Here is a 26353-nt window from a genome sequence, read left to right as displayed (position 1 = left end):
ACTGGGCTCAGGAACTCACCCATCTCCTGCCCAGGCCTTTGAGAGGGGCTGAGAGCTTTGATAAAACCCCAACAACTTTTAAAATTTATTATTCCTTTTTTTTTTTTTTTTTAGGATCCTCAATTAAAAATGGTCCATCCCCCACCAATTTGCTCCCTTCCTCCCTCCTCACAGAGACATGCAGGGCTGGGAGGTCACCCAAAGAGCCACCTGGACCAAGAACACCCAAAAAGAGCTGCTAAAGTCCTTCCATTCCTGGGGTAAAATGGACTTGTGGTGGGAGCTGTGCAGCTCCAGGGCTGCTGTGATGCAGGAGCTCCGAGCAGGCTCCCTTTGTGGCAGAAGGGATGATTTGGGGCTGGTGTGATGGTGGTACCTCCAGCTGGGATGCCCATGAGCTAACTTTTGGGCTGAAGGAGATCTTTAACAGCCAACCTGAACACCTGACATGGCCCTTCCCAACTTTTCCAGCCTTATTTAAGAGAGATGGAAGCCCCAGGGAAGCATGAAAAGCTGATTCACAGAATTCCCTGCCTGTCCTGGGTTACAATGTAAGATGTACCAAAAGATAGGTGGGGCAGTGTTCTTTATCTTCTGGCCACTCTGTGGGAAGCCATCTCCACTAATGGGTCATCAGGGTTCCACTCACAGAATCACACCATCCCACTGTGAGATGCTCCACCCAGGGGGAGGAACCAAACATTCCTACCTGGATAGAATCTGAGGCCTGGAGCACCACGGGAGCACTACCACTGCATTCCCAGAGGAGAAGAGCTCCATAACCACCACGGGACTGACAAAGAAGGACCAGATCTTTCTAGAGGATCATCACTTCAACAGAACCACATCCATCACTCCAACAGCCCCCATTTAATCAGACTGCTCCCACCACCCTGACCAACAGGCTGTCAGGTCGTACTCTGACTCTGTCAGTCTAAGCCAGTGCTTCTGTACTACTGCCTTTACTTGAATTTTCCTAATTAATTGTAGTTGTGACTTGGAATCTCCTGCTGGTTCGCTCTCAAGCTGGAACACTTCTGGTGCCCAGAGTGGGGCACCCCTGGAGGATGGTGGTGGTGAAGCACAGTGCTCTCTCCTTGCTGGAGGCTCACGGTGAGGACTCGGACCTGCAGTGGGATGGAGAGGCCGGCACAGAGGGGAGTGACGGGGTAAAGCCCACGGGGAAAAGGGAGGCCGGGTGTCAGCTGGGTATGGAGAAGGAGACTTCACCCACCGGGATGCCAGAAGATGATGATTTATAGATTGAAAAACCCGAGGCTGGTGACCTAAAGGAATTCCAAGAAATGGAGGAAAGAGATCCTCAGGAACTGGTTGCTTCTTTTGCAGAAAGTGTGGAACATGTCTTCAGATAAGATCAAAATCCCTCCTGAGCCTCTTGGCAGATGTTCTAACCAATTGCAGGATAAAATTAAAAAGCCGTACGAGAGGAAAATGAAAGAGGGCATAGATATGAACTACATCATCCAGAACAAAAAGGAATTTCACAACCCCAGTGTCTATGAAAAGCTGATCCAGTTTTGTTCCATTGATGAAATTGGTACAAATTGCCCAAAGGACATGTTTGATCCTCATAGCTGGTCAGAGGATTCATATTATGAGGCACTAGCTAAAGCCCAGAAGACTGAGATGGACAAATTGAAGAAGGCCAAGAAAGAAGGTACAAAGATTGGATTTGTGACTGGCACTAAAAAGGGTACAGCAAGAAGCGCTGGTTCCACAACCACCACAACATCCAGCACCACTGTGGGAGATGCCCAGAAGAAGAGGAGGAGGAGCAAGTGACACATGTTAAGGAAGGGTCTCAAAGAATGACTCAGAGAATCACATCATCTCATTGTGAGCTTCCCCACCTTGAGGGGAGGAACCAAACATTCCTACCTGGATAGAATCTGAGGACTGGAACACCACGGGAGCACTACCACTGCATTCCCAGAGGACAAGAGCTCCATAACCACCACTGGACTGACAGAGAAGGACCAGATCTTTCTACAGCATCACTGCTTTGGCAGAATCACTTCCATCACTCCAACAGCCCCCATTTAATCAGACTGCTCCCACCACCCTGACCAACAGGCTGTAAGGTCGTAGTCTGACTCCACCAGTCTAAGAGAGTGCTTCTGTACTACTGCCTTTACTTTAATTTTCCTGTTAAATTGGAGTTGTGACTTGGAACCTCCTGCTGGTTTGCTTTCAAACTAGTACACTGCCCCATCACTTTCTGGCAGAATCCAGGAGTGTTTCTGTCCTGACATTGTCTCCACCAAGCCCTACAGGCATTCCTTTCCAGACAGCAGCAGGAATGGGATGAGGATGAATCACAAGCTAAGGGTAACCTGGGCTATGGGACTTCACCCCCTTTGGCTCTGTGAAAATCATGGAATCCCAGAGTGGTTTGGGTTGGAAGGGACTTTCAAGATCATGCAAGTTCCACCCCCTGCCATAGAGGGACATTCCACTATCCCAGGTTGCTCCAAACCCCATCCAACCTGGCCTTGGACACCCCCGGGATGGGGCATCCACAGCGTTTCCAGGCAACCTCAACAAACCATCCCAAACCACCACGCTTGGTGCCACCAGAGACCAGGAGGCACCTGCAGAGCTCAGCACAGGGACACTCCATGGCCTGGCCTCCCAGTGTCCTGCCCAGGAGCAGCAGATATCTGGGATTTTGGCATTTTCCCTTTATTCCCTTCCTCCAGGCGGCAGCCGAGCGTCTCCTGGCCCCGCCCGCGGCCCTGAGTGGCAGTGAATGAACTGCCCTGACATCTCCTCTTGAAGCAAAGCAAAATGTGTTGAAGATAAACCAGTTCCAGATGGTTTCCCAGTGTTGCCAAGTTACTCAACATGTTCTGCTTTAGTTGTCAGATGCTTTCAAAGCGATTTCCCTAACTCCGAGCACGAATGGTGAGGGCTCTCCCTGGGAATCTTCTGCCTGGGGCTACCATGGATCTGTATTTTCATAAGAAAAAGACTCAGCTAATGATTAATGTTCCCCAGAGGAAGCGGGGCCTTTCTTTGGGATTCTTCTTCAGTTATTTTTAATTAATTTGTACAACTGGCAGCTACATGAAAGTGCAAAACCCGGGAATAACGCTGGACCCAAGTCCTTTTGCTCCTTCTCTCAGCCCACACCTGGAGTTTGTGGAGACATCATCATCCCTCACTTCCCTGGGGATGAGGAACCCCTTCACCAGGGAGGAATCACTGCTTCCCACTGGGAATTTTCTCTGAGCAAAGAGAAGTTTGTCTACTGAAGGAAAAGTTGAGTTTTACTTATAAATCCCAACATGGGGCATCTTCTTTAGGGAGAAGAGATAAGATCATTGGATGAAAAGGACAAAGTCTCTTGGGTTTAAGCTCCTGGTAGGATAAATCATTTAGAGCTCATGTTTTCCAAGGTGGCTTTGGGAATGTGGAAAGCATTTGGGAATTCAAAGGGCAATGGTGGACACAGGGCTTGGGGTGAAGCATCCCTGGACACACACACAGGGTAAGGAAGCCCTTCCCCTCCTTATCCAGGCACATTCCTTCTTTATCCAAGCACATTCACTCCTTTTCCAGGCCCATTCCCTCCACTTTGTAATAAAAATAATGGCAGTGGTGTTAAGTGAGACAATGTCACTGTCTGCTTCCTGAGCTGTTTTTTCAGAGAGCAAAGACAGAGTACTCAGGGATGGAGGATTAGGAGGTTGTAATGTCATACCAAAAGCAGGAATTTTGTCCAATGGGCTCCTGATGATGGACTGCTCCATACACCACTTCCAGCTGCTCCTGCTCTGGGAACAGCCTCGTCTGGATCCATTTAAACAGACTGGCAAAGTGTTGAATGCAGCATATGGTGCCCTAAAACCACAGAACTTATTGACAGCAGCCCAGACTCACTAAAGAAAAGATCTTCTACAGCCTTGCTCTGGGAAGACCCAGCACTTTCCTCCGACTTGCAGCAGGTAAAGTCCATCCCACGCTCCCAGAGAGGATCCGCACCCCGGGTGCTCTCCCTGACATCTCATCCTCTTGGGAACACCCCTTGGGAGCTGTGGCCTGGAAAACACATGGATCTCCTGTCCTGGGGGCCTCCTCACTCCTGGTGGATGGGGCTCAAACCTCCACTGTAGCCACCCAAACCAGTCCAGTTCTGAATTGGCTTCACTTCCCGATTCACTGGGATGCAACACCTCCTGAGGGAAGGCTCCAGCAGGTGTTAGGGAAAGTGAAACTGTTTCTCACACCTCCCAGGTTATCCCAGCAAATCCCTGCCAGCATCCCCTGAAGATGACTTGGGTTGTTGGATCTCACTCCTGCAGCTCTATGGAAATCATGGAATCATGGAATGGTTTAGGTTGAAGGGATCTTAAAGCCCATTCTGCCATGAGCAGGGACACTTCCTACTGGTTGCTCCAAGCCCTGTCCAACCTGGCCTTGGACGCTTCCACAGCTCCTCTGGGAATCCCACATCACCCATCCCCACCCCCAAGCCTGGCCTAACGCTCCATCACCAGCAGGACACAAGGGCTTCAGGGCAGGGAGAAGGACACACATCCCTCAGGGAGGTGCTGGATCTGGATGTGTGCAGGGACCGAGGCCACCCCGTGCCCGCCAGCGCTGCTCAGTGTCACACATGACACAATGCACAGGGCCAGTGACTCAGGGCCACTTGCTGACGCACCACACTGGGCTATTCTTCTCTCTCCCGATGAGTCGCTCCAAGATTGGACACAGTCTATCTCTGAGAGAGGCGCCTGCAATTAGCTTAACTCTTGGCAGTGCAGGAGAAATCTAATTTCCTTCGGGATCCGGCTGTCTGGAGGCAGGGACAGGGCTGTGCTCCCTCCCCTGGCCTGCCTGGGAGCTTTTGCTCCTTGTCAGAGCAGCTCCACAACCCACTGCTCACAGAAAACCCAGGGATTGGATCCTGGCTTGCAGAACTGCTCCATCTCCAGCTGTTCTCATTGGTGTAAACTATATGGATGTCATGAGGAACAGTCAAATGAGAGACACCCCACTTTTTGGGTGGTAGCAGCAAGGGAATCTGCTCGGGAAACACTCTCCATCTTCCATGAGCACCACCTCTCCCACCCCAAAAACCATGGGACAATGGGATCACTGGCCTCGTTTCTGCAGGACTTTGGGAACAGGCAACTGGTAGTGTGTAAACATCACCCCAAAGCTCTGAGATTCAAGTCAAAGCAGGAATCAAACATTCAGCTGCTTCTCAGAGCCTCTTTGGTCTGGAAATGGGCTGGAAATGTCAGGAAACCTGTGCTTCCCACGAGATGCCTGGTACTTCCTTCTTCCAGCCAGGCAGGAAGTAGCTTTGCTCATGGGGCTCTGCTCACAGGGCTCTGCTTGGTTTTGCTTCACCTCAACAGACCAGAAACCATAAAACTCCTACAGATCATCAACTCTGGGACTTCTTGCACCCTCACAGGGATCTGGGATCACTTTGGGATGAAGGACATTCCTCCTGCTCCATCCCTGTCTCCTGCAGTGACCCACGCTGGGCTCTGCTGTAGGTTGCTGTCAAGAGCCAGCCTGGAAACAGAGGGACCATCCCAGCCCCTCTGGGAGCAGGGAGTGGGCTCACACCCAGCTCGTCACCCTCTCTTCCTTCCCTGCCCACACCCAGGACAAATTACAGCCCCTGGTGCCCGGCCTGGAGGCACCACCTCAGTGTCCATGCCGGGAACAGTTCTGGTGGCTGGGTGGAGAATTGGGAGTTTCCTAGGAAATGACCTGGGGATCGGATCCTAGGGATCTGATGTTTGTTTGGGGCTGAATCCCTGGATAAGCTGAGCTCAGGTTAAAAATTCACCCCAAGTGAGCCAAATGAGGCTACACCAGCCAGCACCTTGCCCAGCCAAGTCCAGCTGGGCTCCCAGAAATTTCCGGATCTGGGGGCATCCATGGATTGAAACTATTCACAAAAATGCTCCTCCCTAGCTGGGCCTTATTAGTGCCTCTTTGTGTGGGAGACTCTCCCTCCAAGCCAGATTTCTCCAGCCCGTTTGCCCAGTCCTCCTGCCATCCAGTCAATGATTTGTAGCTGGGAAGCATGGAAGGATGCCTTTGGGATTCCCTGCATCCAACTGCTGCCACGTGGGATCCTCTCCCTCACAGCCTGTGCGCTGCTGGAGTCACATCTCCCAACTCCTCACTGCGACCAGTCCCACCAGCCGGGGAGGACAACAAAAAAGGTTACACCAAATCATCAGGACACTTTGCAAAGTGGGATGTGGGAATGCTGGGGACATCCCTCCTGCTCCACGCCTCCTCCCTCTCCTCCTCCTCGCATAGAGCAGCAGGAAAGGCCAGGCTGGAGGAGCAGGCTGGGATGCAGTGAGACCAACCCCGAGTGGTACCACAGTGCAGTGTCACAGCGTCCCACTCCTGTCCCCAAACGCCACCAGCGAGGCAGCGGCGCGCTGAGGACACTGCGCCCCACCAGGGCGGCTCTGCCCCGAGCCCCAGCGGCTTTTCCCTGGGACAGGAGTGGGCCAGGCTGTGCCGGGAGGTGCTGCCCCTCCGCCTGCTCCCTCGGCATTCACACCCAGGAGAAAAGGAACCAGGGCTGGGCTGACCGTCCAACCTCGGCACGGCGCGGGCGGGGGAGGCGCGGGCACTCAAGGCACTCGCGGCAGCGGCCGGGGGACACCCGGCAGTCCCATGGGGACACCCTTCGATTCCCAGGGACCCCTCCCCTCGGTCCCCCCGCCTCCGTGCCGTTCCTGCCCTCCCGGCGCCTGCGGGGCCGGGAATGCTGGCCCTGCCCGAACCCTTCTGGCGCCGGGTCCCGCAGCCCTGTGCGCGTTAGAGACTCTTCACCACGGGGATGCCCCGCGCGAGCAGCTCTTGGGGGATGTGCGGGGGTGCGCGAGTGCCACCCCCAACCCCGTGCCTCCCATTGGAGGAATAGCATGTGCCCCCCTTATGGGAAAAGATCTGGCGTTCTCCTTGGAGGTCGGCTCTGCCCTCTGTGTCACTCGTCCCGGGCCACGCTCTCCTCCAGGGCGGGCGGGGCCTCCAGGCCGAGCCCCCCGGCGCCGCCGTGCACGCTCGAGAAGGACACCATGGTGTGGAGGAGCATCAGGACCAGCACGCACAGTCTGATCCTGCTGCTGCCGAGGCGAGACCCCGCAGAGACCGGCAGCAAGGACGGGGAGCGAGGCTGGTGGTACTGGTGGTACTGGTGGTGGTGGTGGTGGTAGAGGTGGTAGTGGTTCTGCCTCTGGTGATGGAGGTGGGGGTCGTGGCGGTGGAAATGGAGCGACTCTGACGCCGTGGATTTGGGGGATGTGTCCTCGTTGCTGTCTGAGGGGTGCTCGCAGGAGTCCCATTGCACCTCGCAGCACTTGGCCTCCTCGTCGGGCAGCTGGTTCTCCAGCAGCCCTGCAGGGAGGAAGGGAGCAGAGGAGGGGTCAGCAGGACACTGAGGAGAAAGCGAGCCCTGGTGCCCACCAGCTGTGGGATGGGCACACCTGAGAACCAGGACATCCAGACACCCCCTGGCACTGCCCCCAGCATGTGTGAGCCTGCACACACCAGCAAGGCGAGCTCGGGGCTCCCCAAATCCTGCTCACAGTGGTAAAATATCCCCACCCTGCTTTAATCCATCACCTGCAGCTCCCTCTATGCTTTAGCTTTCAGAGGTAGGACTTTCACCTCCTGGGCTGAGATGTTGCTGTGCCCCCATTAACCCCTTACCCCCGTACCCTTGGCATGGCCGCATTTTGGCATCAGGCAGTTTCCACACTGCCCCTCCTCCCACTCCACCCCGGCAATCCTTCCAAACGCGGGGAGTGGCTTGGAAATTCGCCAAGGCTCACCATCACCCCCCCGTGCCCGGTGTGAGCCCGGCCCTCCTTACCCGTACAGATGAAGCCAGGCAAACCTCCATAGATCAGCTCATCATTGTCCGGTAACACGAAGGGGCACCTGGTCTGCACCTCCAGGCAGTATTGCTTGCATGGGATCCGCTGCCGGCACTGCTGCTGGGTCACGTTGAAGTACTCGGAGCACAGCCACGCCTTGTAGACAGCCTGGGGGACATCAAGGACAGGGACACGTCACTTCCCAAGCACCGGGACAGCTGGAGCACCGCAGGGTGGCAGGGGACGGGAGAGCTCCTAGCTCTTGTGGGAAATGTGTGTTGGGGTCATTTGTTGGATCCAAACAATCCACTGGAGTGTAACAATGGTGGAATTCGTCTATCCAGCTAAATCCACCACGAAAATAAAGCTAATTACCACATGGAATAATGTCCCCTACAGACAGGCATCGTGACAGATTCTGCCAACATCAGCGACCCAAGAGCTCAGTTTGTCACACAAAAATACAAACACTGCGTATCACCCGGCCCAGAGTGTCCTCCTCATCCCCAAGACATCCCACTGCTCTCCTGGGGAAGATTCTCACCTCCTCTAAAGTGCTTTGGCCCCCATGAGCTCTGAACACAGGACAGCAGAACACATCATGGGCTGGTCTTTACTGGAAATTTCCTGCTGGAAAAGCTGCTGGACAGAAGCAGCTGGGATGCAGCACATGCAGACACTGCACCTCAGGCTTGTCCCTCTCTGCCACCAAATAACACCTTCCTCACCTTCCCCACCAAGTCCTGGGACAGGTTCCCGATTCCCTGACATTTGGAACTTCTGCTGTGCCATTTCTTTTGGCTGAAGGGGGAAACTTGTTCATTTTCCATGGATGTTCTGGCACTGGGATGTACCAGTAGTGCAGGTGTCTCCATGTGCTCTGTTCACCTTTCTGATACTTCAAGCTGTACTTGGCAACATTTCCAGAAGGGAGAGCAGCCTGGGGGTTCAGCTGTGACTGCAAGGCTGTGCCACATTCCCTGCCTGTCCAGTACTGGGTTCCCCTCTTCCCTCCAGCCTCTGTGAGCTTGTGCCCATAGCAGACAGCCGGGCATAGCCCAGTTGGCTCAGTTTCAACCATATTCCCAATTTTCCCTCATTTCCCCAGCATCAGGCATGGGGGATTGTTTGTCTCCACTGGCTGCAGCAGACAGGGAGGGAGAGCTCCCATTTCTCCTGGTGTTCATGATTCCTCAGGCTGCAAGAGACCCAGGGCACTTCCAGCTCACCCATGAACTCATGAGGGCACGAGTGACAGCACCATGGTCATTCCATGGCCACATCCAACTTCCTTTGAAACCAGCTAGAAAGGGCTCCCTGTGATTCAAAGGGAATGAGTTTCCCTCCTCTGCATGCTCAGAGAAACCCCCTGCTCTGCCTTCCAGCTGCATTTTCATTTTCTGGAGGCTTTAAACCCATCACTTCTTTGTTTCCCCATGTTTTTCATAGATCCTTATCATTGTTTCTTTGGCCCACGGTGGTGTCAGGATTAAAGCTGGTTGGGAAATTCTTGGCAAGTTATTTTAGTTTGTTGGTTTGTTTTTGTTTTTTTTTTTTTTTTTTTCCCTGTAAAATACCAAATCATGAAAGGCAGAATTTTCACAGAATTGTGTTAGCTTTGGTGAAACTTTCATCCCAAAAAGTTTAATGGGCACCAGGACACAATTTATGGAGTGAACATTTTGGAGCAGTCCCCAGCACTGTGGGCAGGGCTGGCCCCTGGGATGTGAGAATGCAGGTGCTTGTTCTCCTTATCCTGTTGGATGTTAATTACTGGGACACAGTGGAGTGGCTCCAGAGGAGGGAATGACTGCAGAGTGTGGGGACAGAAGCAGAAGAGTTTCCAGGTCTGGATCTGCATCCCTGAACATGGAAGTGTCCAGGGCCAGGCTGGATGGGGTTTGGAGCACCCTGGGATAGTGGAAGGTGTCCCTGCCTGTGGCAGGAGGTGGGACAGGATGGGTTTAAGGTCCCTTCCAACCCAAACCATGCTATGGCTGCAGGATCTGCTCGAGCTGATTCCCTAGAAGCGAGGAGGAGGAGGCCATGCTCCAGAGGGGCCACCACCCCCACTGCAGCAGTGCCCAGAGGGTGTACAGTGGGCTCCAAAGCACAAACTGACTGCCCAGCATGTATTCAGACAGGCCATATCCTTATTCCAATCCCTGCCTGGACATGATGCTGTTATTCCCACATGCTCCAGACACACTCCAGCGTAATGTGGAGCAAAACAGACAGAGGCCTTATTAATTACCTTAATTATTTGGGGTGCCTTTAGAGCAACAAGGAGAGGGTGTCCTGAGAACAGCCCAACCCTTGGAGCATCCGGCAGAGAGTGGCTGGATGAGCTTCTCCTTCCCCTGGTGACCATCCAGGATTTTGGACAGCTGGTGTGGATGACCTGCTTGAATTTGAACTGGCTGATGTCAGGTGGGTGAATTCCCCCCAAAGCCATGAAGTTTTCAGGATTAAACTGCAGCCACAACCAGCCTGCAGTTTAAAGGGGAATTATGAACACACAAGAAGCTGGATGGATATCACTGTTGCACCCAGCCCCATCTGGGATGGACACCCTGAATCCATCCCTCCAGCTCAGCCTCTTTTCCAGCCCTCATCTGCCTTAGGATAAGCATCTCCATCAGTGGGACTTCCTCGTGTCTCCCAAGGAGGTTGTTTTACAGCACTTATCTCGCTGCCTACAAGTTTTCCTTCATACTTGACCTACATTTTTCCATCCAAAAGTTCACTCCCTTCAATCATTCCCTCCACCATTCCCTCTCCCTGCTCCGTGTTTACACATCTCTAATATTTGCAGATGTCTCACGCTCCCCCTTTAGTCACAACTCAGGCGAGCTGGGCTGATTTACTCACTCCCATTTCCTGCCAGTCTCCTTCCCAGCTCCGACTCTCCCACGCTGCTTCCCAGATCCAGTCACATCCCAGCTCCCACCTGGGCTCACATGCAGCCAGGCATGGAGGCTACACTGAGTGATCCAGCAGAGGATTGTGGGCGTCACCTGAGCTGTCCCAGCTCCAGATTTGGGTGGAAAAGGCAGCTGGAGGAGGAGATTTCCCAAACTACTTTGGGTTCATCCTGCTCTCATGTGGAAACAGTACAAGCAGGCTCTGCGTGGATCCACAAATATCCCTCCTAAAATGTTTGTGATGATTCTCATCAGGGAAGACCCCATCAGGGTCACCCACACATCCATGAATTTAGTGAAAATATGGAAGGAGGCATTGCAAGGAGCTGGTGATACCACCAGGGAGGGCAGAGCTGGAGCACTCATGCAGAACCTGAACCAGGATTCCCTGGCTGCCTTCCATTCTTCCTTCCCTTTGCCCTTGAGGGAAGCACTGACCCCAGGCAGCCCTTGCCATTCCCTTGTGGCAGATCCTCCAGGTGCTGCAGCAGGAATTCCTGCAGCTCTGCAGGATGGAAACTGCCTGTGTGTATTCACAAACAGACACATCCAAGACCTGCTGGTCCAACAGGGCTCTCCCACTCCACTGGGATCAGGCTGAGACACAGGTGAGATCCCAGGGTCCTCCCATCACTCACCCACAGAGATCCATGTCATAGACAAGGAGCAAATTCCCTGGGATGCTCAAGGTTTTGGTATCCCCAAGCTTACCCCACACAGCCTCCTTAATTCTGCTGTTAAAAAGGACATGTGAGAATTTAGGACAGGAAGAAATTTATTCCCTGCTTAGATCAAGTAGGAAAGCTCCCTGGTTTCCATCCTCTCCCTCTCTGGATTCTTCAGGAAGCGGGTTGGGTTGCAATCAGTGTTCCTGCCGTTCTGGTTTGGCTTTTGGCAGATCTCCAGCCTGGCCAAGTAAATTAAAGTGACCTCAGCTCCAAAATAGCTCCAATTTGGTGCCCTCTTCCTGCATTTTTAGCTCTGGAGGACTGGCTGCATGACTCTGAGGAAGCACACAGAATTTTGGTGCCTAGGAAAGGAGCCAGCTTCACAGACCTGATTTATACAGAAGGAAGAGGACAGGCTATCTGTCCACATTGGAATTTTGGAGGTGGGATGAAAAACCTCATCCTAAAAGACATTAAAAAAACCCAAAATGAATTGGATTTCTAATAGTGAATTAGGCTGTCTGCTCATGCAGTAACAGTCAGAGGGATGGAGCTTTCACGGGGAATTCTGTGCCAAATGGGAGTTCTTCCCTGCCTGCACTATTCCCTCTGTCTCCTGGCAGCACCAGGAGAGCATTCCCCACCAAGCAGCTTTTCCAAAGTCTTTCTGGGTCCTTAGGATTTCTGCACAAATGTGGGCACTTCAAGGCCAGTCCAGTTGCTGCCAATATGTTGGAAACACTGGCACTGCTGTGGAACCATCCCAGCTACATTTTGGGAGAACCAAGGAGCAGGAATGGAGCAGCATTCTCAGGACACACCAGCACTGCAGAGGATGCAGTGTTTGGGATAGCTTGGATGCCCACTGGGAATGCCAGCTGTAATTAACAAAACAAACTGTTGTTTTCCCATCTGAACAGGAATCAATGCTTGGGAAGTTCCCCCAAGGAAAATCCTGCTAATGGCACAAACATAATTAACCCTTCTCATTAATTAGTGGCAGGGATTGGGGCAGCATCCCCAGCCCAAAATCCACTTCTCTGGAAGGGGGAGATGCAGCCTGGAAGGCAGAGAGGGAAATAGGGAGATTTTCCCTACAAAATAACCTCAGGAGTCCAGGGATGTGCTTGGACCAGAGGTGAGGATCACTCTGGAAGTTGGGCTTTGCCATCATGACTCTCCTCCTTTCCTTCTTCTCACTGGGTGCACCCAGCTCCCAGCAGGGATGGGATGAAAGATCCCTGCCAGACCCCAGCCTGCAGCAGCCCCCTCCCCTCCCAGAGCAGTTCCTGGGACTCACATTTCCATCCTGGTCTGAGAGGAGCATCTGGAGTGGCTGTGCCTCATTAATCTTGGACACAGGGAAATGAGCACTGCTAATGAGCCGCTCGGGCAGCTCTCCAAGCTCTGGCACATGAGGATGCAGCACGGGAAGCAGGACAGGCTGGGGGGGAGAGAAGAGCCCCCCTGGATGGCAGAGGATTAAGGGAATACTGAGGTCCAGGGCCAGCCAGGAGGAGTCACAAACACATCTGCAATGTCCAATTACCACTGTATTCAATTAACTCAGACAGTAACAATGTGGAGCTTTAAACCAGCTTCTTTTAGGCTTTTTTAAAATTCTCCTTGCTATGGGCTGTTCCAACATCATCTCTGGAACAGCTGATTTTTGGTTTCTTTGATAGTTCTGGAGTTGTTATCCCTGCCTTGACACATTCACATGCTCTGGGTTAGGAGAGAGGGGACAAAAAAAACCAACCCAACCCTAAACCTCAACAACTGGACAGGATTATGGGATTTGTATTGTTTTTCCTTCATTTTTAATATAAAGTTGCCTTTTGCCTGGCGATGACAGCCCTGGAGCCGCAGCTCCTCCGTTTCCCAACCAGGGGAGCCTCTGCCCATTGTGCCCAGCTCCAGAGGGCACAGGGATGGGGCTGCCAGCAGGAATGCCTGGGACATGGATGGGATGGGGGAATGGGGATGGATGCACATTGTACCCAGCTCCAGAGGGCACAGGGATGGGGCTGCCAGCAGGAATGCCTGGGACACAGATGGGATGGGGGAATGGGGATGGATGCACACAGGCTGCAGGGAATGGCACTGGTGGGAATCCCAACTGGAGTGGGTGTTCCTCAAACATCACTGGAAACCACACAGAGCTGCTGGGCTGGCTGGCACGTGCCCATTCCAGGCTCTGCATTACCCTACAGTCTGCTCCTGTCCAGGGCTGGTTTGCCCAGAAGTTCTCCCCCAGCCATCCCACCCATGACACCAGTTTGCATCCTGATGTTGTGTGTTGTTCTGGGCACAGATGGGTCCAGGTCTGGCACTGACCAGGCTGATCCTCCAGAAAGGTCCTGGGCAATGGAATGTCATCCCCTGTGCTCCCAAACTGTGCCTTCCCACCTACATCCCACAGGACCACACCATATCCTTTCACCTGAGTCATGAAGTCACTTCCAAATTACTTGGAAGTAAATTGTCAGAGCTACCCACTCACCATTCAACCACCTGATGAAGCAGCTGATAGTTTTAAAGTTTAAAACTTCCAGTTTTCATTTTAAAAAGAAAGCATTTTAGCTTTAATTCCCAGTTCTTGGATTAAAGAGACTGTGTGAATGCTCCTTCTTTCAGAGGGAAAAGCCCAAATTTCCCCCTCTAAGCCACTCAAACCCAGTCTGAGACACACAATGCCCCAGGTGCTCATTGGTCAAAATTAAGAGAAAATAGTTTTAAGTGTGACCCCCACACACCTGACACACTCAAGGCTCAGGCAGCAACTGTCACACTATATCACAACATCAGGCAGCTCAACACATGCCTTGGGAAGGACTGGAGTGGGGAAGGAAAGGAGAACCAGCACCCCAACCTGTCTCTGCAACCACCCACAGGTGATGGGCTGGGGGTGGCAGTGCCAGCTCCCAGCCCTGGGAATGCTCTCAGGGGACAGACACCACAGGCACAGCCTCCTGGCCTTGCTCATCTGCTCATGGCACCAAGGGCTGCTGTGTGCAGAGCCCAGGGAAAGCCTGGTGTGATCCCAGCAGATGCCACCCTGCCCTTGGAACAAGGCCAGGAGGAAGAGCTTGTGCTCGTGGCTGCACCAAAGCAGGAAGCATTCCCTGGAAGAGCAGAGCTTGGGGACTTGCTTTGGACACCTCTGACAGCTCCTGTGCTGAGGGGACAGAGAACATGGCAACCCAGCATGGCCATGTGCCTGTGCCTGTTGATTAATGACAGTAATTAATGGCACAGCTGGATGGACAGGAAGGCAGTGACCACTGCCAGGCCCTCCTGCCTCCCACAGCCAGTGCCTGTCTCCGTGCATGTCACAGTTGCTCCATGTCCCTGCCCAGCAGTGTCTGCAGCCCTTTCCCTCCCACCACAGCTCCCACTGTTCCCAGTGCAGGCTGGGCTCTGCCTGGAGGTTATTCCTGTCCAGCCACCCAGCCCTGACCCCTCCTACAGCCCCCAGCCCATTGCAAGAGGCTCTTGATCCCAGACCACTGCTACAAACATCCCAATTCCCACAGAACATTTCCATTTCATTATCAAACTCCACTTCGGGGTAGATGCATCCTCTCCCCAAGGGGGGTGAGCAGGGGGTGACAGTGCTCTGCTCACAGATTGGAGCTCTCATCCCAGCATTCCTGATGCTGTTCAGTCCCCCCTCCTCACATCCTGGGTGGGAGCCCTGGCATTGTGAATTCCCTGGCAGTGTCTGGGACAGGGTGGCCCAGCCATGGTGGGCTGCCCATGGGCACTGCTGCCAGACCCCAGGCACAGCCAGTCCCTGTCCCAGGGTGCCAGCCCAGGATCACAGTGAGGCCAGGGGGACCTGCATTCCCAGGCTGCAGTTAATCCAGGCTGCTGCTTTGTGCTCCCCTTTCAAAAGGGGTCTTGGCTGGGCTTGAGAAGAGAAGAGCAGCTTGTCAGGAAGGTGAGGCCACCTGGAGTGTGGAGGTTTGTGTGGGAAGGGGGTGGACACCAGGAGACAGGGACAAACAGCTGGTGGCCAGGGAGAGAGCAGCTCTCCCTGGCATCTGGAGGGCTCTGTCCTTGTGACACCACATGGCCATGCCCCAAGGTGGAAGAGGGGAGGCCAGGCCTCCAGTTCCAGGGTGTCACCACACTCTGAGGAAAGCTCTTCCCAATATCCCATCTAACCCTGCCCTCTGGCAGTGGGAAGCCGTTCCCTGTGTCCTGTCTCTCCATCCCTTGTCCCAGGTCACTCTCCAGCTCTCCTGGGGCTCCTTTAGGCTCTGGAAGGGGCTCTAAGGTCTCTCTGGAGTCTCCTCCTCTCCAGGTGAGCGCCCCCAGCTCTCCCAGCCTGGCTCCAGAGGGGCTCCAGCCCTTGGAGCAGCTCTGTGGCCTCCTCAGGACTCGCTCCAGCAGCTCCATCCTATACAATCCTCACCTGCCAGCCCCCAGGGGTCAGATACCAGCCCATCCTACCAGCCCAAGGACTTAAAAAGTAATTAAAGACCTCTGCAAAACTGAAGCTGAACACAATGGAGTTGGGGACAGAGGGAAAGTGAGGTCCCTGCAATCCATTAGGATGGCTTGAGGAATTCACTCCCATTAGGTCCTGCTGCAGCCAGGGGCTTAACAGGATTCAAAAGTGGATTAAACATTTATACAGCTAATGAGAACATCCTGTTACATTAGATAGGATATAAAAAAATAAAGGCGAGACACTTCAGTGCCACGAGCCATAAATTACCCACCAGTGATGGGGGCAAGGAAGAAGTTTCTTTGCTCATCCCCCTTCCAAGGAAATGGTGAGGTTGGAGAATTGTTCTCAGGATGGTGTGAGTGTCCAGCCCAGCAAGGGCTTGTAACAGCAGGCATCCAATGCCTATGGAACAGCCCAATCCTGTACTTGGCCAGGAGCCCCCTGCACAGCATCCTGTGAGGTGCCACTTGGCTTCAGTGGGAATGGGACAGGGTATGAGGCAGCAGGAGGAACCTGGTCCCTCATGTCATCCTTCTGCTCCCCACAGAGATGGGCAAGCAGCAGGATCAGGCCCATCTCCACTCCCTCATGGAGCAAACAGCAAGGAGACAGGAGCATCCCAGCTCCTGGGCACCCTCCACGGTCACAGGGAAGTTCAGCTTTCCATGCTCATGCTGGGTCTTGCATCCACCTCAACTTGTGCCCACAGGTCCCTTAAATGCAAGCAAAGATGATTTTGAGATGCTTATCAGCACTCCTGGCAGCTCCTACTGCTGGAGACACACAACAGGCCACGGCTCATGTCAGCCCTGAGAGCTACAACCTCTGCTTTTCTCTCCCTGGCTGAACAGCACTTGCAGAAATCTCCTGCTCCCTTGCAGGGAAGACAGCCCCAGGACAGCTCTCAGGCTCTGTGGGAAGCAGCAGGCAGGAGCTGCCGGCTGGCATCACTGCTCAGCCAGAGAATCCCAAGGGAAGCACTGCTGCAGGGAAACCCAGCCCTGCCCTCAGGCCAGGCTGGGGCTGTCCCTGTCCCTGTCCCTGTCCCTGTCCCTGTCCCTGTCCCTGTCCCTGATGCTCCACAGAGTGGAAGTGCTTCCCCTGCATTCCCAAGAGCAAGGAGTGTCTGGAGAGCGGTCCCAGGACCACACTCTGAGCCAGGCTGCCCCCCCAGAGCTCCTGGTGCCTCCTGGCAGTCTCATTTGAACAGGAGAAAAAGGAATGATGACAAGCAACACAGCATGGCAGGAAAACACAGCTCCCTGCACACACAGGCAGAGACCCCTGTGGATTCCTCCTCTCCATAGCCAGCTCCAAGGAACACGACACTAAAGACCAAGAGCAGGTCAGGGAGATGCCCAGGTCTGAAGGGGCTTGAACTCATTACATTAAAGACACAAACACAGCTCCTGTTCTGCCAGCACTGCTCAGTCCTTCCCAAACTGTGGCCATTCAGAAAATTCCAAGAAAATTCCACTCTCCTCCTCTCCCTCTGTAGCCACCAGCAGTGGGGAATGCTTGGGACTGGTACCTGTGGGCTCAGGGTGTTCCAGGCTCCCTGATCTGTGCAAACCCAGGAGCTGGCACACCTCTCACCAGGAAAACCCCCAATCCAGCCACTTCCAGCCCCCCTCTCCAGCTCTACCTTCTCTCCTGTCCATCCACAGCCTCCACCCACCAGCAGTGCTGCAGAGCTGCCATGCAGGGATGAGATTCCAGCCAAACACGTGTATCTGTTACTCCCAAGAGGATGCGCAGGGCAGGTGGCATTTCCTTCTCCAGCCAGGACCAGGAACAGCAGGATTGCTGGCACAGGCAGGGCTCTGGAAGAGCAAATCCTTGCCAGGTGAGGCCATTTCATGCTGCTTTTTGAACAGAGTGACCACGTTGGCAGCATCTGGGGGTGCCAATGCTGCCAGCACTGCTCTTCCTGTGACACCCCAGGAGCATGGCTGGGAGAGAGGCCCCAAGGAAAAGCCAGGAGCTGGGAAGAGCAGTGAGGCTGAAGCAGGCAAGCCATTCCAGGCAGGCAGCTGCTGGCTCTGCCCACGGGAATGGGGCTGGAGCAGCGTGGACAGATGGCTACTTCTTGCCCAGGCAGCCTCTGTGTCTCATTCACAGATTTGCTGTCCCTGAGTCATTGCCCTTCAAAGGACAGCAGAGCTGAGCTCCTGCGTGGAGCCAGGCATGAGTCGCATCCTAATGGCATCCCGGGGACAGCGGGAATAGCCCCCGGCAGCCAAGCACACCCTGCCTCTGCCACCTGCCTGCCTCCCACCCTGCAGGGCAGCTCTGGAGCCCACAGCAGAGGAAAAGCCTGTGGGGCATCCCTAGGACAGGCCTGGGGCTGTGGGATGTTTTGACAAACCCCCTCTGTGTGGGATCCGTGGCACTGCCCAGTGCCGGGGTCAGGCCAGGCCATGTGTGATCCCTGCTGGGCAGAACAGCTCCTTCCCTGCTGGAAAAGAATCCTGTCCTCAGGTAGGCACCAGGTGAAGCCCCTTGGGAGGGCAGGTCCAGCTGGGCTCAAGCAGACACCCAGTGCATCCTGCCCCACCTCTCAGTGCTGGTGTAGGAGGTGCTGCCTGCTCTCCCTGGGATGTGTGTGCCAGCGTGGCACCAGCAGATCCCTCTGTCCATGGGGAGCAGGGATCACTGCCTGGCAGGAAAAGCAGCATAGCAAGACAGCCTGATCTGGATGGCCACAGGCAGCCTGTGCCAGGGGATGTGCACAGCAAGGGGGCTGGGGGCTGTGTTGTTTTCCCAGATCTCACACTTTGCTGGTATCACTGTATGCACTACTGAGCTCCTGGCCCCCAGAGCCTTCCTGTACCACACAGAGCAGCTGGATGCTTTCCATCTGCAGCTGCTGAGGTGGCATCTCTGAGGAGCTCATCCCGGCCTGCTGGTGAAGCCCCTGTGCCCACTGTGCTCCCAGGGATGGGCACACATGGTGAAGAACATAGGCCTGCACCTGGCACTGATGGCAGCAGGCACAGCTGGGAGCACACAGAGCAGGAACTGGAGCCTGTGGCACTTGGAGCTACTGGTGACAGTTTGATGGAGAGAGATGTCACCCTCCCTCTCTGTCCCTGCACCATTTGCCAACCTGCCTGTTGCTCCATGGAGCTGCTGCTGCCTTGGGAAACTTGTGGGCTGTCCCTGCAGCACCACTGACAGACACAGGCGAGGACAGGCAGACAACAAGGACTGACAGACAACCAGAGCAAAGGAGGCAGCCAAAATCCACCCAACATCCCCCATAAATCACTCCCATTCATACCCTGACCCCATCCCAGGCTGATTTACCCCACAGCACTGGTGTAGGTTCAGCCTCCAGCCCACCACACACTCCCAGGCAGCTTGAGATGTCTCCACCCCAAGCAAAACTCAGGGCTGTCCAAGCACCATCTAAGCACCCCCACTCCCACCTGGCTTGCAGCCCTCCCAGGTCCCAGGTACCACTGGCACATTCCTGACACCTCTACATCTTTTATTCCAGGGGGCAAACTCCTTCCATCAGTTCAGCTTTTGTTTCTCCTGCTTTCCAAGCCTTGATCTCAGTTTTCAAGCATCAAGGAGGTACCTGACACAAGGCACTGGAATGGGGTGTGCCAGAGGCTGCAGCCACAGCACCTGCAGACCAAACCCACCATGGTCCTCTGGCCCAAATTATTTATACAACTAAACCACATCTTTGTGCAAGGCTGCAAAAAATTCCCTTTGTTCCCATGGAATGGGTGGGGAACAAGGAGCTGCACACTTGGCTAAGCTCGTGCATGTGCTCCTGCTCAAGCTGCCAAATGACTGCACTGACCTGCTGGAATTACTTTTGAATTCACTCTGGAACCTTTTTTCACCTCATGAAACACCTCACTGGCCAGGCTGCTTGTGGAGAAGATCTGGAGCTGCCACAGGTGTGTGGGAGCAGCCTCTCCCCTCCTGCTGCTCCTGGTGTACCAAATGCTCCACAGGAGCCCAGTCCAGGGTGCAACTTTGCAGTCACCCATCCATAGATTCTCTGGAAGCCTCACTTCTAAAGTAACTTAGCAACCTTAAAAAACCTAAAGTAACTTAGTAACCTTAAAAAACCACAAGGTTTTGGTGAAACCACTTTTGCTGCGGTTCTCAAGGGACCTTCCCTCTGTGCAAGGCTCAGAGCAGGAGTGCAGCAGGTATAGCAGCATTTTGGATAAGCCCAGCCCAAAAAAGCTCAACCTGAGCTACTTTTGTGAAGGTGAAATGCTGCTTTGGATCCCCCAAGAGGTGTCCCTGGCACTGGGATAACCCCAAGACAGGGTGTTCCCAAAGCTCCTGGTGCCAGCAGGCTTAGGTTTGCAGAGGATGTTCCACAGGCAGGGATGCTCTGTGGGGATGCTGATTGCTGATGCTATTCCTGGTTAAACAAGAGCCAGAAAACAGGACCCCAGAGGGTGCTGAGCCTGGGCACTGAGGATTTGCTCCCTGCTCCATGTGAGATGTGCCAGGGATGATGCCAGAGCAGGAGCAGCCTCCATTTCTCACCACATCACTGCACACCAGCGGCACAGAAACACCAGCAAAGCCTCGGGAGTGAAATCCTACCCTGCCAGGGGACTGGGGAAACCAGAGGTGCAGAACCAGATCCCACAACCATGGGCTTGTGTGTAGAGAAACCTGATAATCTAATCACATCTGAGATGCTACAGGTCCTGTCCAGCCCAGCTCTGCTGCCAGCCCCCTCCTGCCTGTCAGCCCTTCTCTCTCCACAGCTTTGTTTCTTGCAGCCTAATGACTCCTTGATGGGCTTTGTCCCATAGATCTTGATTTGCCCCAGCACGGGTGGGAAGGGGCACTTTGGAGCTGTTGGGGTGGGAGCCAGCATGCAGAGCTTGCCTTGGCATGAGCAAAAGCTCTCATCTGGTGTCTGAGCTGGAGCAACACTGCTCTTTTCCTGTTTGGAAAGATGGGAAAAGGCACAAAAGAGCCCTAAGCATCCCTCAGGGCATTGCTTTGGAGGGACAGTGATTTCCCCCTGCACTGAGCCCTGCAAAGCCTGGGCTTACAGTTTGAGTGCTGCTGCTGCCCCACATTTCCTGATGGATATTCCAGTCCAATATTCACATCCCCAGGCCATGACCTCCTCAAGCCCCTTTGGAGGATGCTCCAAAGTGTCCCCACAACTGCTCAGTGCACTGAGTTCACTGTGTCCTGCAGTGACAAAGGGTACAAGTTACACAGCAACAGGCGAGATGGAGGCGGCCAGCAGCTGCTCCTGACTCAATTAATGACTTTTCCCTCTCATGGTCAGGAAAACACAGGCATGTGCCACCTTTTATCCACATCATCCCTACCTAGCACCATCAGCCAGCAGTAAGCAGGCAGATCCTCACAGCATGAGGTGAAATGTGTTTGAGAAGATGGATGGACCTTGTGAATCCACTTCCATCTCTTCCTCCTGTCACAGGATGCCAGTGCCCCTGTCCATGAGTGTCCCTGTGGGAGTCAGACCTCCCAAATCCCACCAAATGGGAAATGCAAACAATAAACCCCAGAAGTGCATCTTCATGGTTTAATGTCTCTCAGCCACAGGGATTTCTGGTGTTAGTTGGAAAAGTAACAAATAAAACATTTCCAGGGGTGATTTGGAAGTTGACGGTGCTGCACAGGAATAACAACACCTGGAAAAAGTGGGATCTGCCCAGGAATGACCCCCAAGCAGAAAATAAAAAGGGACAGTATGACACTCAGCACTGAGTACTCTCAGCAGCTGAATTACACACAAAATCCCATTTCATGGGATTCCTATCTCCAGGGGAACTTTGGTCCAGTCCTCCCCAACCTCTGGGCACAGACTGCTGTTGCAGACAGGTAGAGAAATTATAAAAGAAAGGCCTCATAAAATCAGGCCTGCTCTGTTAAATCAATAGCTAGCCTGTCATTTCTTCTAAGTGCAGCTAGTACTTTGCAAGTTCCCATGTGAAAACAATCTGGGTATGAACAGTTTGTTAATGTAACAACCTTTTTTGGGTGGAAAATAAGTGCACCTGCACTTATTAGACCTGTTCCATGAGAACCCACAAAAGAAAAATGCAAAAAACTTGAACCTTAACACATGCAAATCACCTTTTGACCAACAAATGAAGTAGTAAGAAAACTACCAGGTAATAGATGTTGTACAGAAGGTCTGTGAAAACTATAAAATAAGTTTTGTGAATAAAAATTTGGCTTTTCCTGCATGAAGAAAATGGAGCTCAAGTGATTTATTCCAATAGACAGATCTGGGGTTGGGATGTCCAGGATGCTGTTTCACCTCCTGGCAGGACTTGGTTTTTCTTCCCAAACCTGAGGGCAGCTCTCAAGATGATTATAATAATTGTAATGCTCTCAGGGCATTATGTGTCTCCTGAAACCAATATACAACACTTACACACTTCCAAATTTTTAGCTTGGGGTGAAACCTGCTGCCACAGGAAGGAACTGGCAGCTCCAGTTGGGATTTGGTGTTGCTGTTGTTTGAAATCAGGTGGAAAAAAGAGCCCAAATCACCAGAGTGGTGTGGCTGCCATAGAGCTCCCTATGAGCTCTCAGCTGAGCCACACTTCTTAGGCACCAAATTCCAGAGGGATCCGTGCCTCAGCAGAGGGAGGCTGTGTGCAGGTGAGCTGAGCTGCTGTGCCTCCTCATCTTCAATTTCCCAGCTGCTGTTCCAGAATGGCAGGGATGTGAATGGGATGCAGCACAAACCCTCCACACTCAGCCCTGCTCCCACAGTCCCATGTCCCAGAATTATCATTTAAATCCTGTTTCTCCAGCTCCAGAGCTCCTGAAGCCAGAATCCTGCTGTGAGGGCTCTGCAGGAGCTCTCACACTGGCCAAGCTGCACATTCCACTGTTTTCCTCCACTCCTCTGCTGTTTTCCTGTTATTTGCTCTCAGATGTTATCACCATCAAGCAATACCCTTGCCATCCCTCACAAACAGGTATTATCCAGCATCTGGATGGGAATCACAAAATCAAACTGCTTCAAAAATCCTGTCAGCCACATTTTTCCAAGGCAATGAGTAACTGTAGTCCCTGCTCAAGTCCAGAGGACTCGAAATCAGGCCAAAACTCGCTTGTCACCACAGTGCTGGAGGGGTCTGGTACAAGCTTCAATTCACAGATGGGAACAGCCCCTGAGAGGGAAAAGCTGAGCCTCATGGATGTGAAAGGCTGGAGTAAGACACAGAAATATGGAGTGAATGGCCTTAAACAAAGCAGCCTGATTTTTCAGGATAGGAGCTGTGAGGGCTCCAGTGGGAGTGTGCAGGCTCGGGCACTCCCATGGGAATTTCCCAGTGGGTGGCTCAGGGGAGTGTGCACAGGTTGTCCCTGCTGCTCCTGCCTCCTGTTGCTTCCCAAGTGCTGCCTGAGGAATGCAAGGCTGGAGCTCACAGATGCTCTAAGGATGCACTGACGTGACAAAGAACCAGCTCAGAGGAACGAGTCCTGCCACTAGCTCCAGCTCTGCATCTCCCCAGCACATTTCCTGCTCTCCTATCGAGGATGTTAAACCCAGGGACAATTTATGGAGACTCATCGAAGCACAGCTCTGTTCCTACACAGTTTGGAGTCCCAACATAATTATTTTCTCACCTCTTTTGCTTCTCTCTCTGGGACTCCCAGCAGAGATGGAAGCTAAGCCTGAAGTTGGAACATTTATGCTCCACCAGACATGGCACAGAGAGATCCTGATCCTGCTGGGCCCCTGCAAGCAGGAGCAGCACAATGGACAGCACCCTGAGGAAGTGGAGCAGCAGGACCAAACTACTCAGAGCAGGCTGAATACCACATCCCTTGGAAACCACAGGGGGAATCTGGGAAGCAGACTGCAATTACCCGCCTTGGCCCATGCCAGAACACAGGCACAAGCTCCTGCTCAAACCCAGCTCCCCACAAAAGCGACCCTTGGAGTGGTGGCCAGGATCTCACCAAAGTGCCTTTGATGAAAGACACCACCTCAGTGTCCCAGTCCTGCTCCTGGTGCTGCTCCTGCACTTTCCCAGGGCATGAACATCACTTCAAGAGCTGCTCTGCAAATCCAAGTGTCCCTCAAAACTCCTGTCCCAGAAGAGGAGCAGCCAGCCCTGTCACACTGCCAGGGAGGAAGCTCTGCCACCATCCCTGTGGGACAATGCTGTCACACACCCCAAGACACAGCTCTGAGAAAGGGAAGCACATTTAATTACGGAGATCATTGCACTTCCCAGAGGTGATGTCTGGAAGGAGCACAGGTGAGCCAGGCAGCTTGGAGCTGGTGGAAGCTGGAGGCACCACGGGTTTGTAAGAATGAGCACCCAGCAGAACCACACTGGGGGTTTGATGGAGATCCAACCTCAACTCTCATCTGGGAGAGGAGGTGGCTCCATACCAGCCTTGATCCCACTGATGCTGGGAGACACAACCAACCCATCAGCTTTCAGAGCAGAGACTGTGTCCCGGGGCTGGGGACGAGTCAGTGACACTGGGGGAACACCAAGGTGGGAGGCACAGTCCAGCAACCCTGGGCAGAAAGAGTGTAAGAGCTGGAAAACAGCTGCTGCATACAGGGAAGGAGCACTGGCACCATGGTTCATCTCAGGTCACCGCTGGTCTAATGACAGCCAGGAAGAACCCTGGGCTGTCCCAGGAGCAGCAGCAGGTCTGAGGCAAAGGTGAGGGGCCTCACACATGTCCCAGCTCAGCCCCTGTGTGCACAGGGGTGCACAGTGAAAGAGGTGTGGGTAAGGCTAGCAGGGATAGGGGTGTCAGGAGTGAAGTACTTGGACTGAGGTGCCATGTGGGGACTGGGGTGTCAGGAGAGGTGTCAGGATTGGGGTGCTGGCAGTGGAGTGTCATGAGCTGGGTGCTCAGACTGTGTTGGGAGCAGGGTGTTGGGAATGACAGTGGGATGACAGTAGCTGCCTGTGTGTGCACAGGTGTGAAGGGATGTGTGAGCACTCATTCAGGCCAAGTCCTGCTTTGCCTTTTCTGTCCCATCACCCTGTCCCAGCTTTCCCAAGGGCTCCAGACCTGTCCCGTCACCACTGCCAGGAGAGGTTTGGGGAGCAGAGGGAGATCCCAGCCTGCAGGCAGGTGTGTGAGCAGGGGGACCACGGTACCCACACACCACCAAGCCCGCTGTGGCTCGGCTCACCCGGGACGCCCCCTCGTACCTTGCAGTCCGTCAGGCAGGATCTGACCGAGTACTCTTCCGATTGCAAGTACTTCTCCAGCAAGAGGTCGAACTCCTCGTATTTTTCCTGAGCGTGTTGGTCCAGCCGCTGGTACGCCTGGACGCAGCTGCTACAGGCCTCCCCGTCCAGCGCCCCGGCCGCCGCCACCACCAGGTCCACCATCAGGTTGTCCAGGCTGCAGTCCAGGCCGTCGGGGCCGGCCATCTCCCGCAGCAGGTCCCAGATCGTGTAAGTATCACAAAAGGAGAGGTTGAAGTTCCTGAAGTAAGCCTGCAGGAAGGTCCTTTTGGAGGAGGGCGAGGCGAAGAAGGGCGCGGCGGCGGCGGCGGCGGCGGCGGCAGCGGGGGGCGAGCGCAGGGGCGCGCCGGGGGCCCGCGGGCGCTGCGGGGCGAGCAGCCGGGCGCACGCCGAGTCCAGGTCCCCGCGGGCGGCGGGGCAGGGCCCGCCGGGGCCGCGGCTCAGGTTGCCCAGCAGGGCCTCGCAGCTGCCGCCGCCGCCGCCGCCCGCCGGCTCGGCCGCCAGCAGCGCCCGCGGCCCGCGGCCCCGCGGCCGCTCCCGCGCCCGCAGCTTGGCCCCGGCGCAGAGCCACAGATGGTCGGAGAGGAGCACGGTGAAAAAGAGGAGCGAGGCGAGCGACAGGCGCCATTTCTGCGCCCGCTCGGGGTCGGCCACCGGCTTGTCGCTGCGGCGCGGCGCGCAGCACACGGCCCCGCCGGCGGCGCCCCCGCGGGGGGACATCCAGGCGCCGCGGATCATGCCGGGGGCGCGCGGGCGGCGGGCGGGCAGCGCCGCGCTGCCGCCGCTGTCACCTGCCCCGCACCGCCGCCATGCCCGCGCCGCCCCCGCCGCGCCCCGCCGCCGCCGCCGCCCGCCCCGGCCCCGGCCCCGGTCCCGGCCCCGGGCATGCCCCGGCCGCCCTCACTCGGCTTTCCGCTTGCCCCGGCGCGGTGCCGGGACCGCGCCGCGCCCGCCGCCGCCGCCGCCCGGCCCCATCGCCCTCAGTCTGTCGCCATCTTCGGCCGCGCCGCCAACACCTTGAGGAGCCGCGAGCGCTGCGCCTGCGCGCTGCCTCCGCTCCGCCGGCACCGGCCCGGCCGCGGCCCGGCCCGGCCGGCGCTGCCGAGGTGCTGAAGGACAGCTCCGCTCCGATCCGCTCCGCTCGGCCCGGCCCGGCCCGCCAGGGACACCCCCGCGCCCGCACACCCGCCACACCCCG

At 54.8% G+C, this 26353-nt stretch overlaps 1 protein-coding gene and 1 pseudogene across 1 annotated transcript; one reads left to right on the top strand and one right to left on the bottom strand.

Moving 5' to 3' along the window:
* Positions 1-129: 129 nt before the first annotated feature.
* NALF2 (NALCN channel auxiliary factor 2) lies at positions 130-25893 on the bottom strand. Its single transcript, XM_063170762.1, has 3 exons — positions 25117-25893; positions 7886-8057; positions 130-7407 (listed from the first exon to the last, which is right to left on the bottom strand). The coding sequence occupies exons 1-3, from the start codon at positions 25891-25893 to the stop codon at positions 6998-7000; spliced, it is 1359 nt and encodes a 452-aa protein (XP_063026832.1). The 3' UTR covers positions 130-6997.
* Positions 1068-1803, top strand: LOC134425907 (SAP30-binding protein-like; annotated as a pseudogene).
* Positions 25894-26353: the final 460 nt, after the last annotated feature.

This window comes from Melospiza melodia, chromosome 16 (assembly GCF_035770615.1).
Source record: "Melospiza melodia melodia isolate bMelMel2 chromosome 16, bMelMel2.pri, whole genome shotgun sequence".
In the NCBI taxonomy this organism is placed as follows: Eukaryota; Metazoa; Chordata; class Aves; order Passeriformes; family Passerellidae; genus Melospiza; species Melospiza melodia.
The sequence above is the reverse complement of the archived record's forward strand: the minus strand, read 5'-3'. Positions and strand labels throughout refer to the sequence as shown.

What these genes read in the sequence shown, in the direction of transcription:
- NALF2 (XM_063170762.1), bottom strand. Translation starts at nt 25,893, where the DNA reads ATGATCCGCGGCGCCTGGATGTCCCCCCGCGGGGGCGCCGCCGGCGGG. An exon ending in CCTGCCTGACGGACTGCAAG is followed by an intron (nt 8,058 to 25,116) that starts GTACGAGGGGGC and finishes GATGTCCCCCAG; the next exon opens with GCTGTCTACAAGGCGTGGCT. An exon ending in GCCTGGCTTCATCTGTACGG is followed by an intron (nt 7,408 to 7,885) that starts GTAAGGAGGGCC and finishes TCCTCCCTGCAG; the next exon opens with GGCTGCTGGAGAACCAGCTG.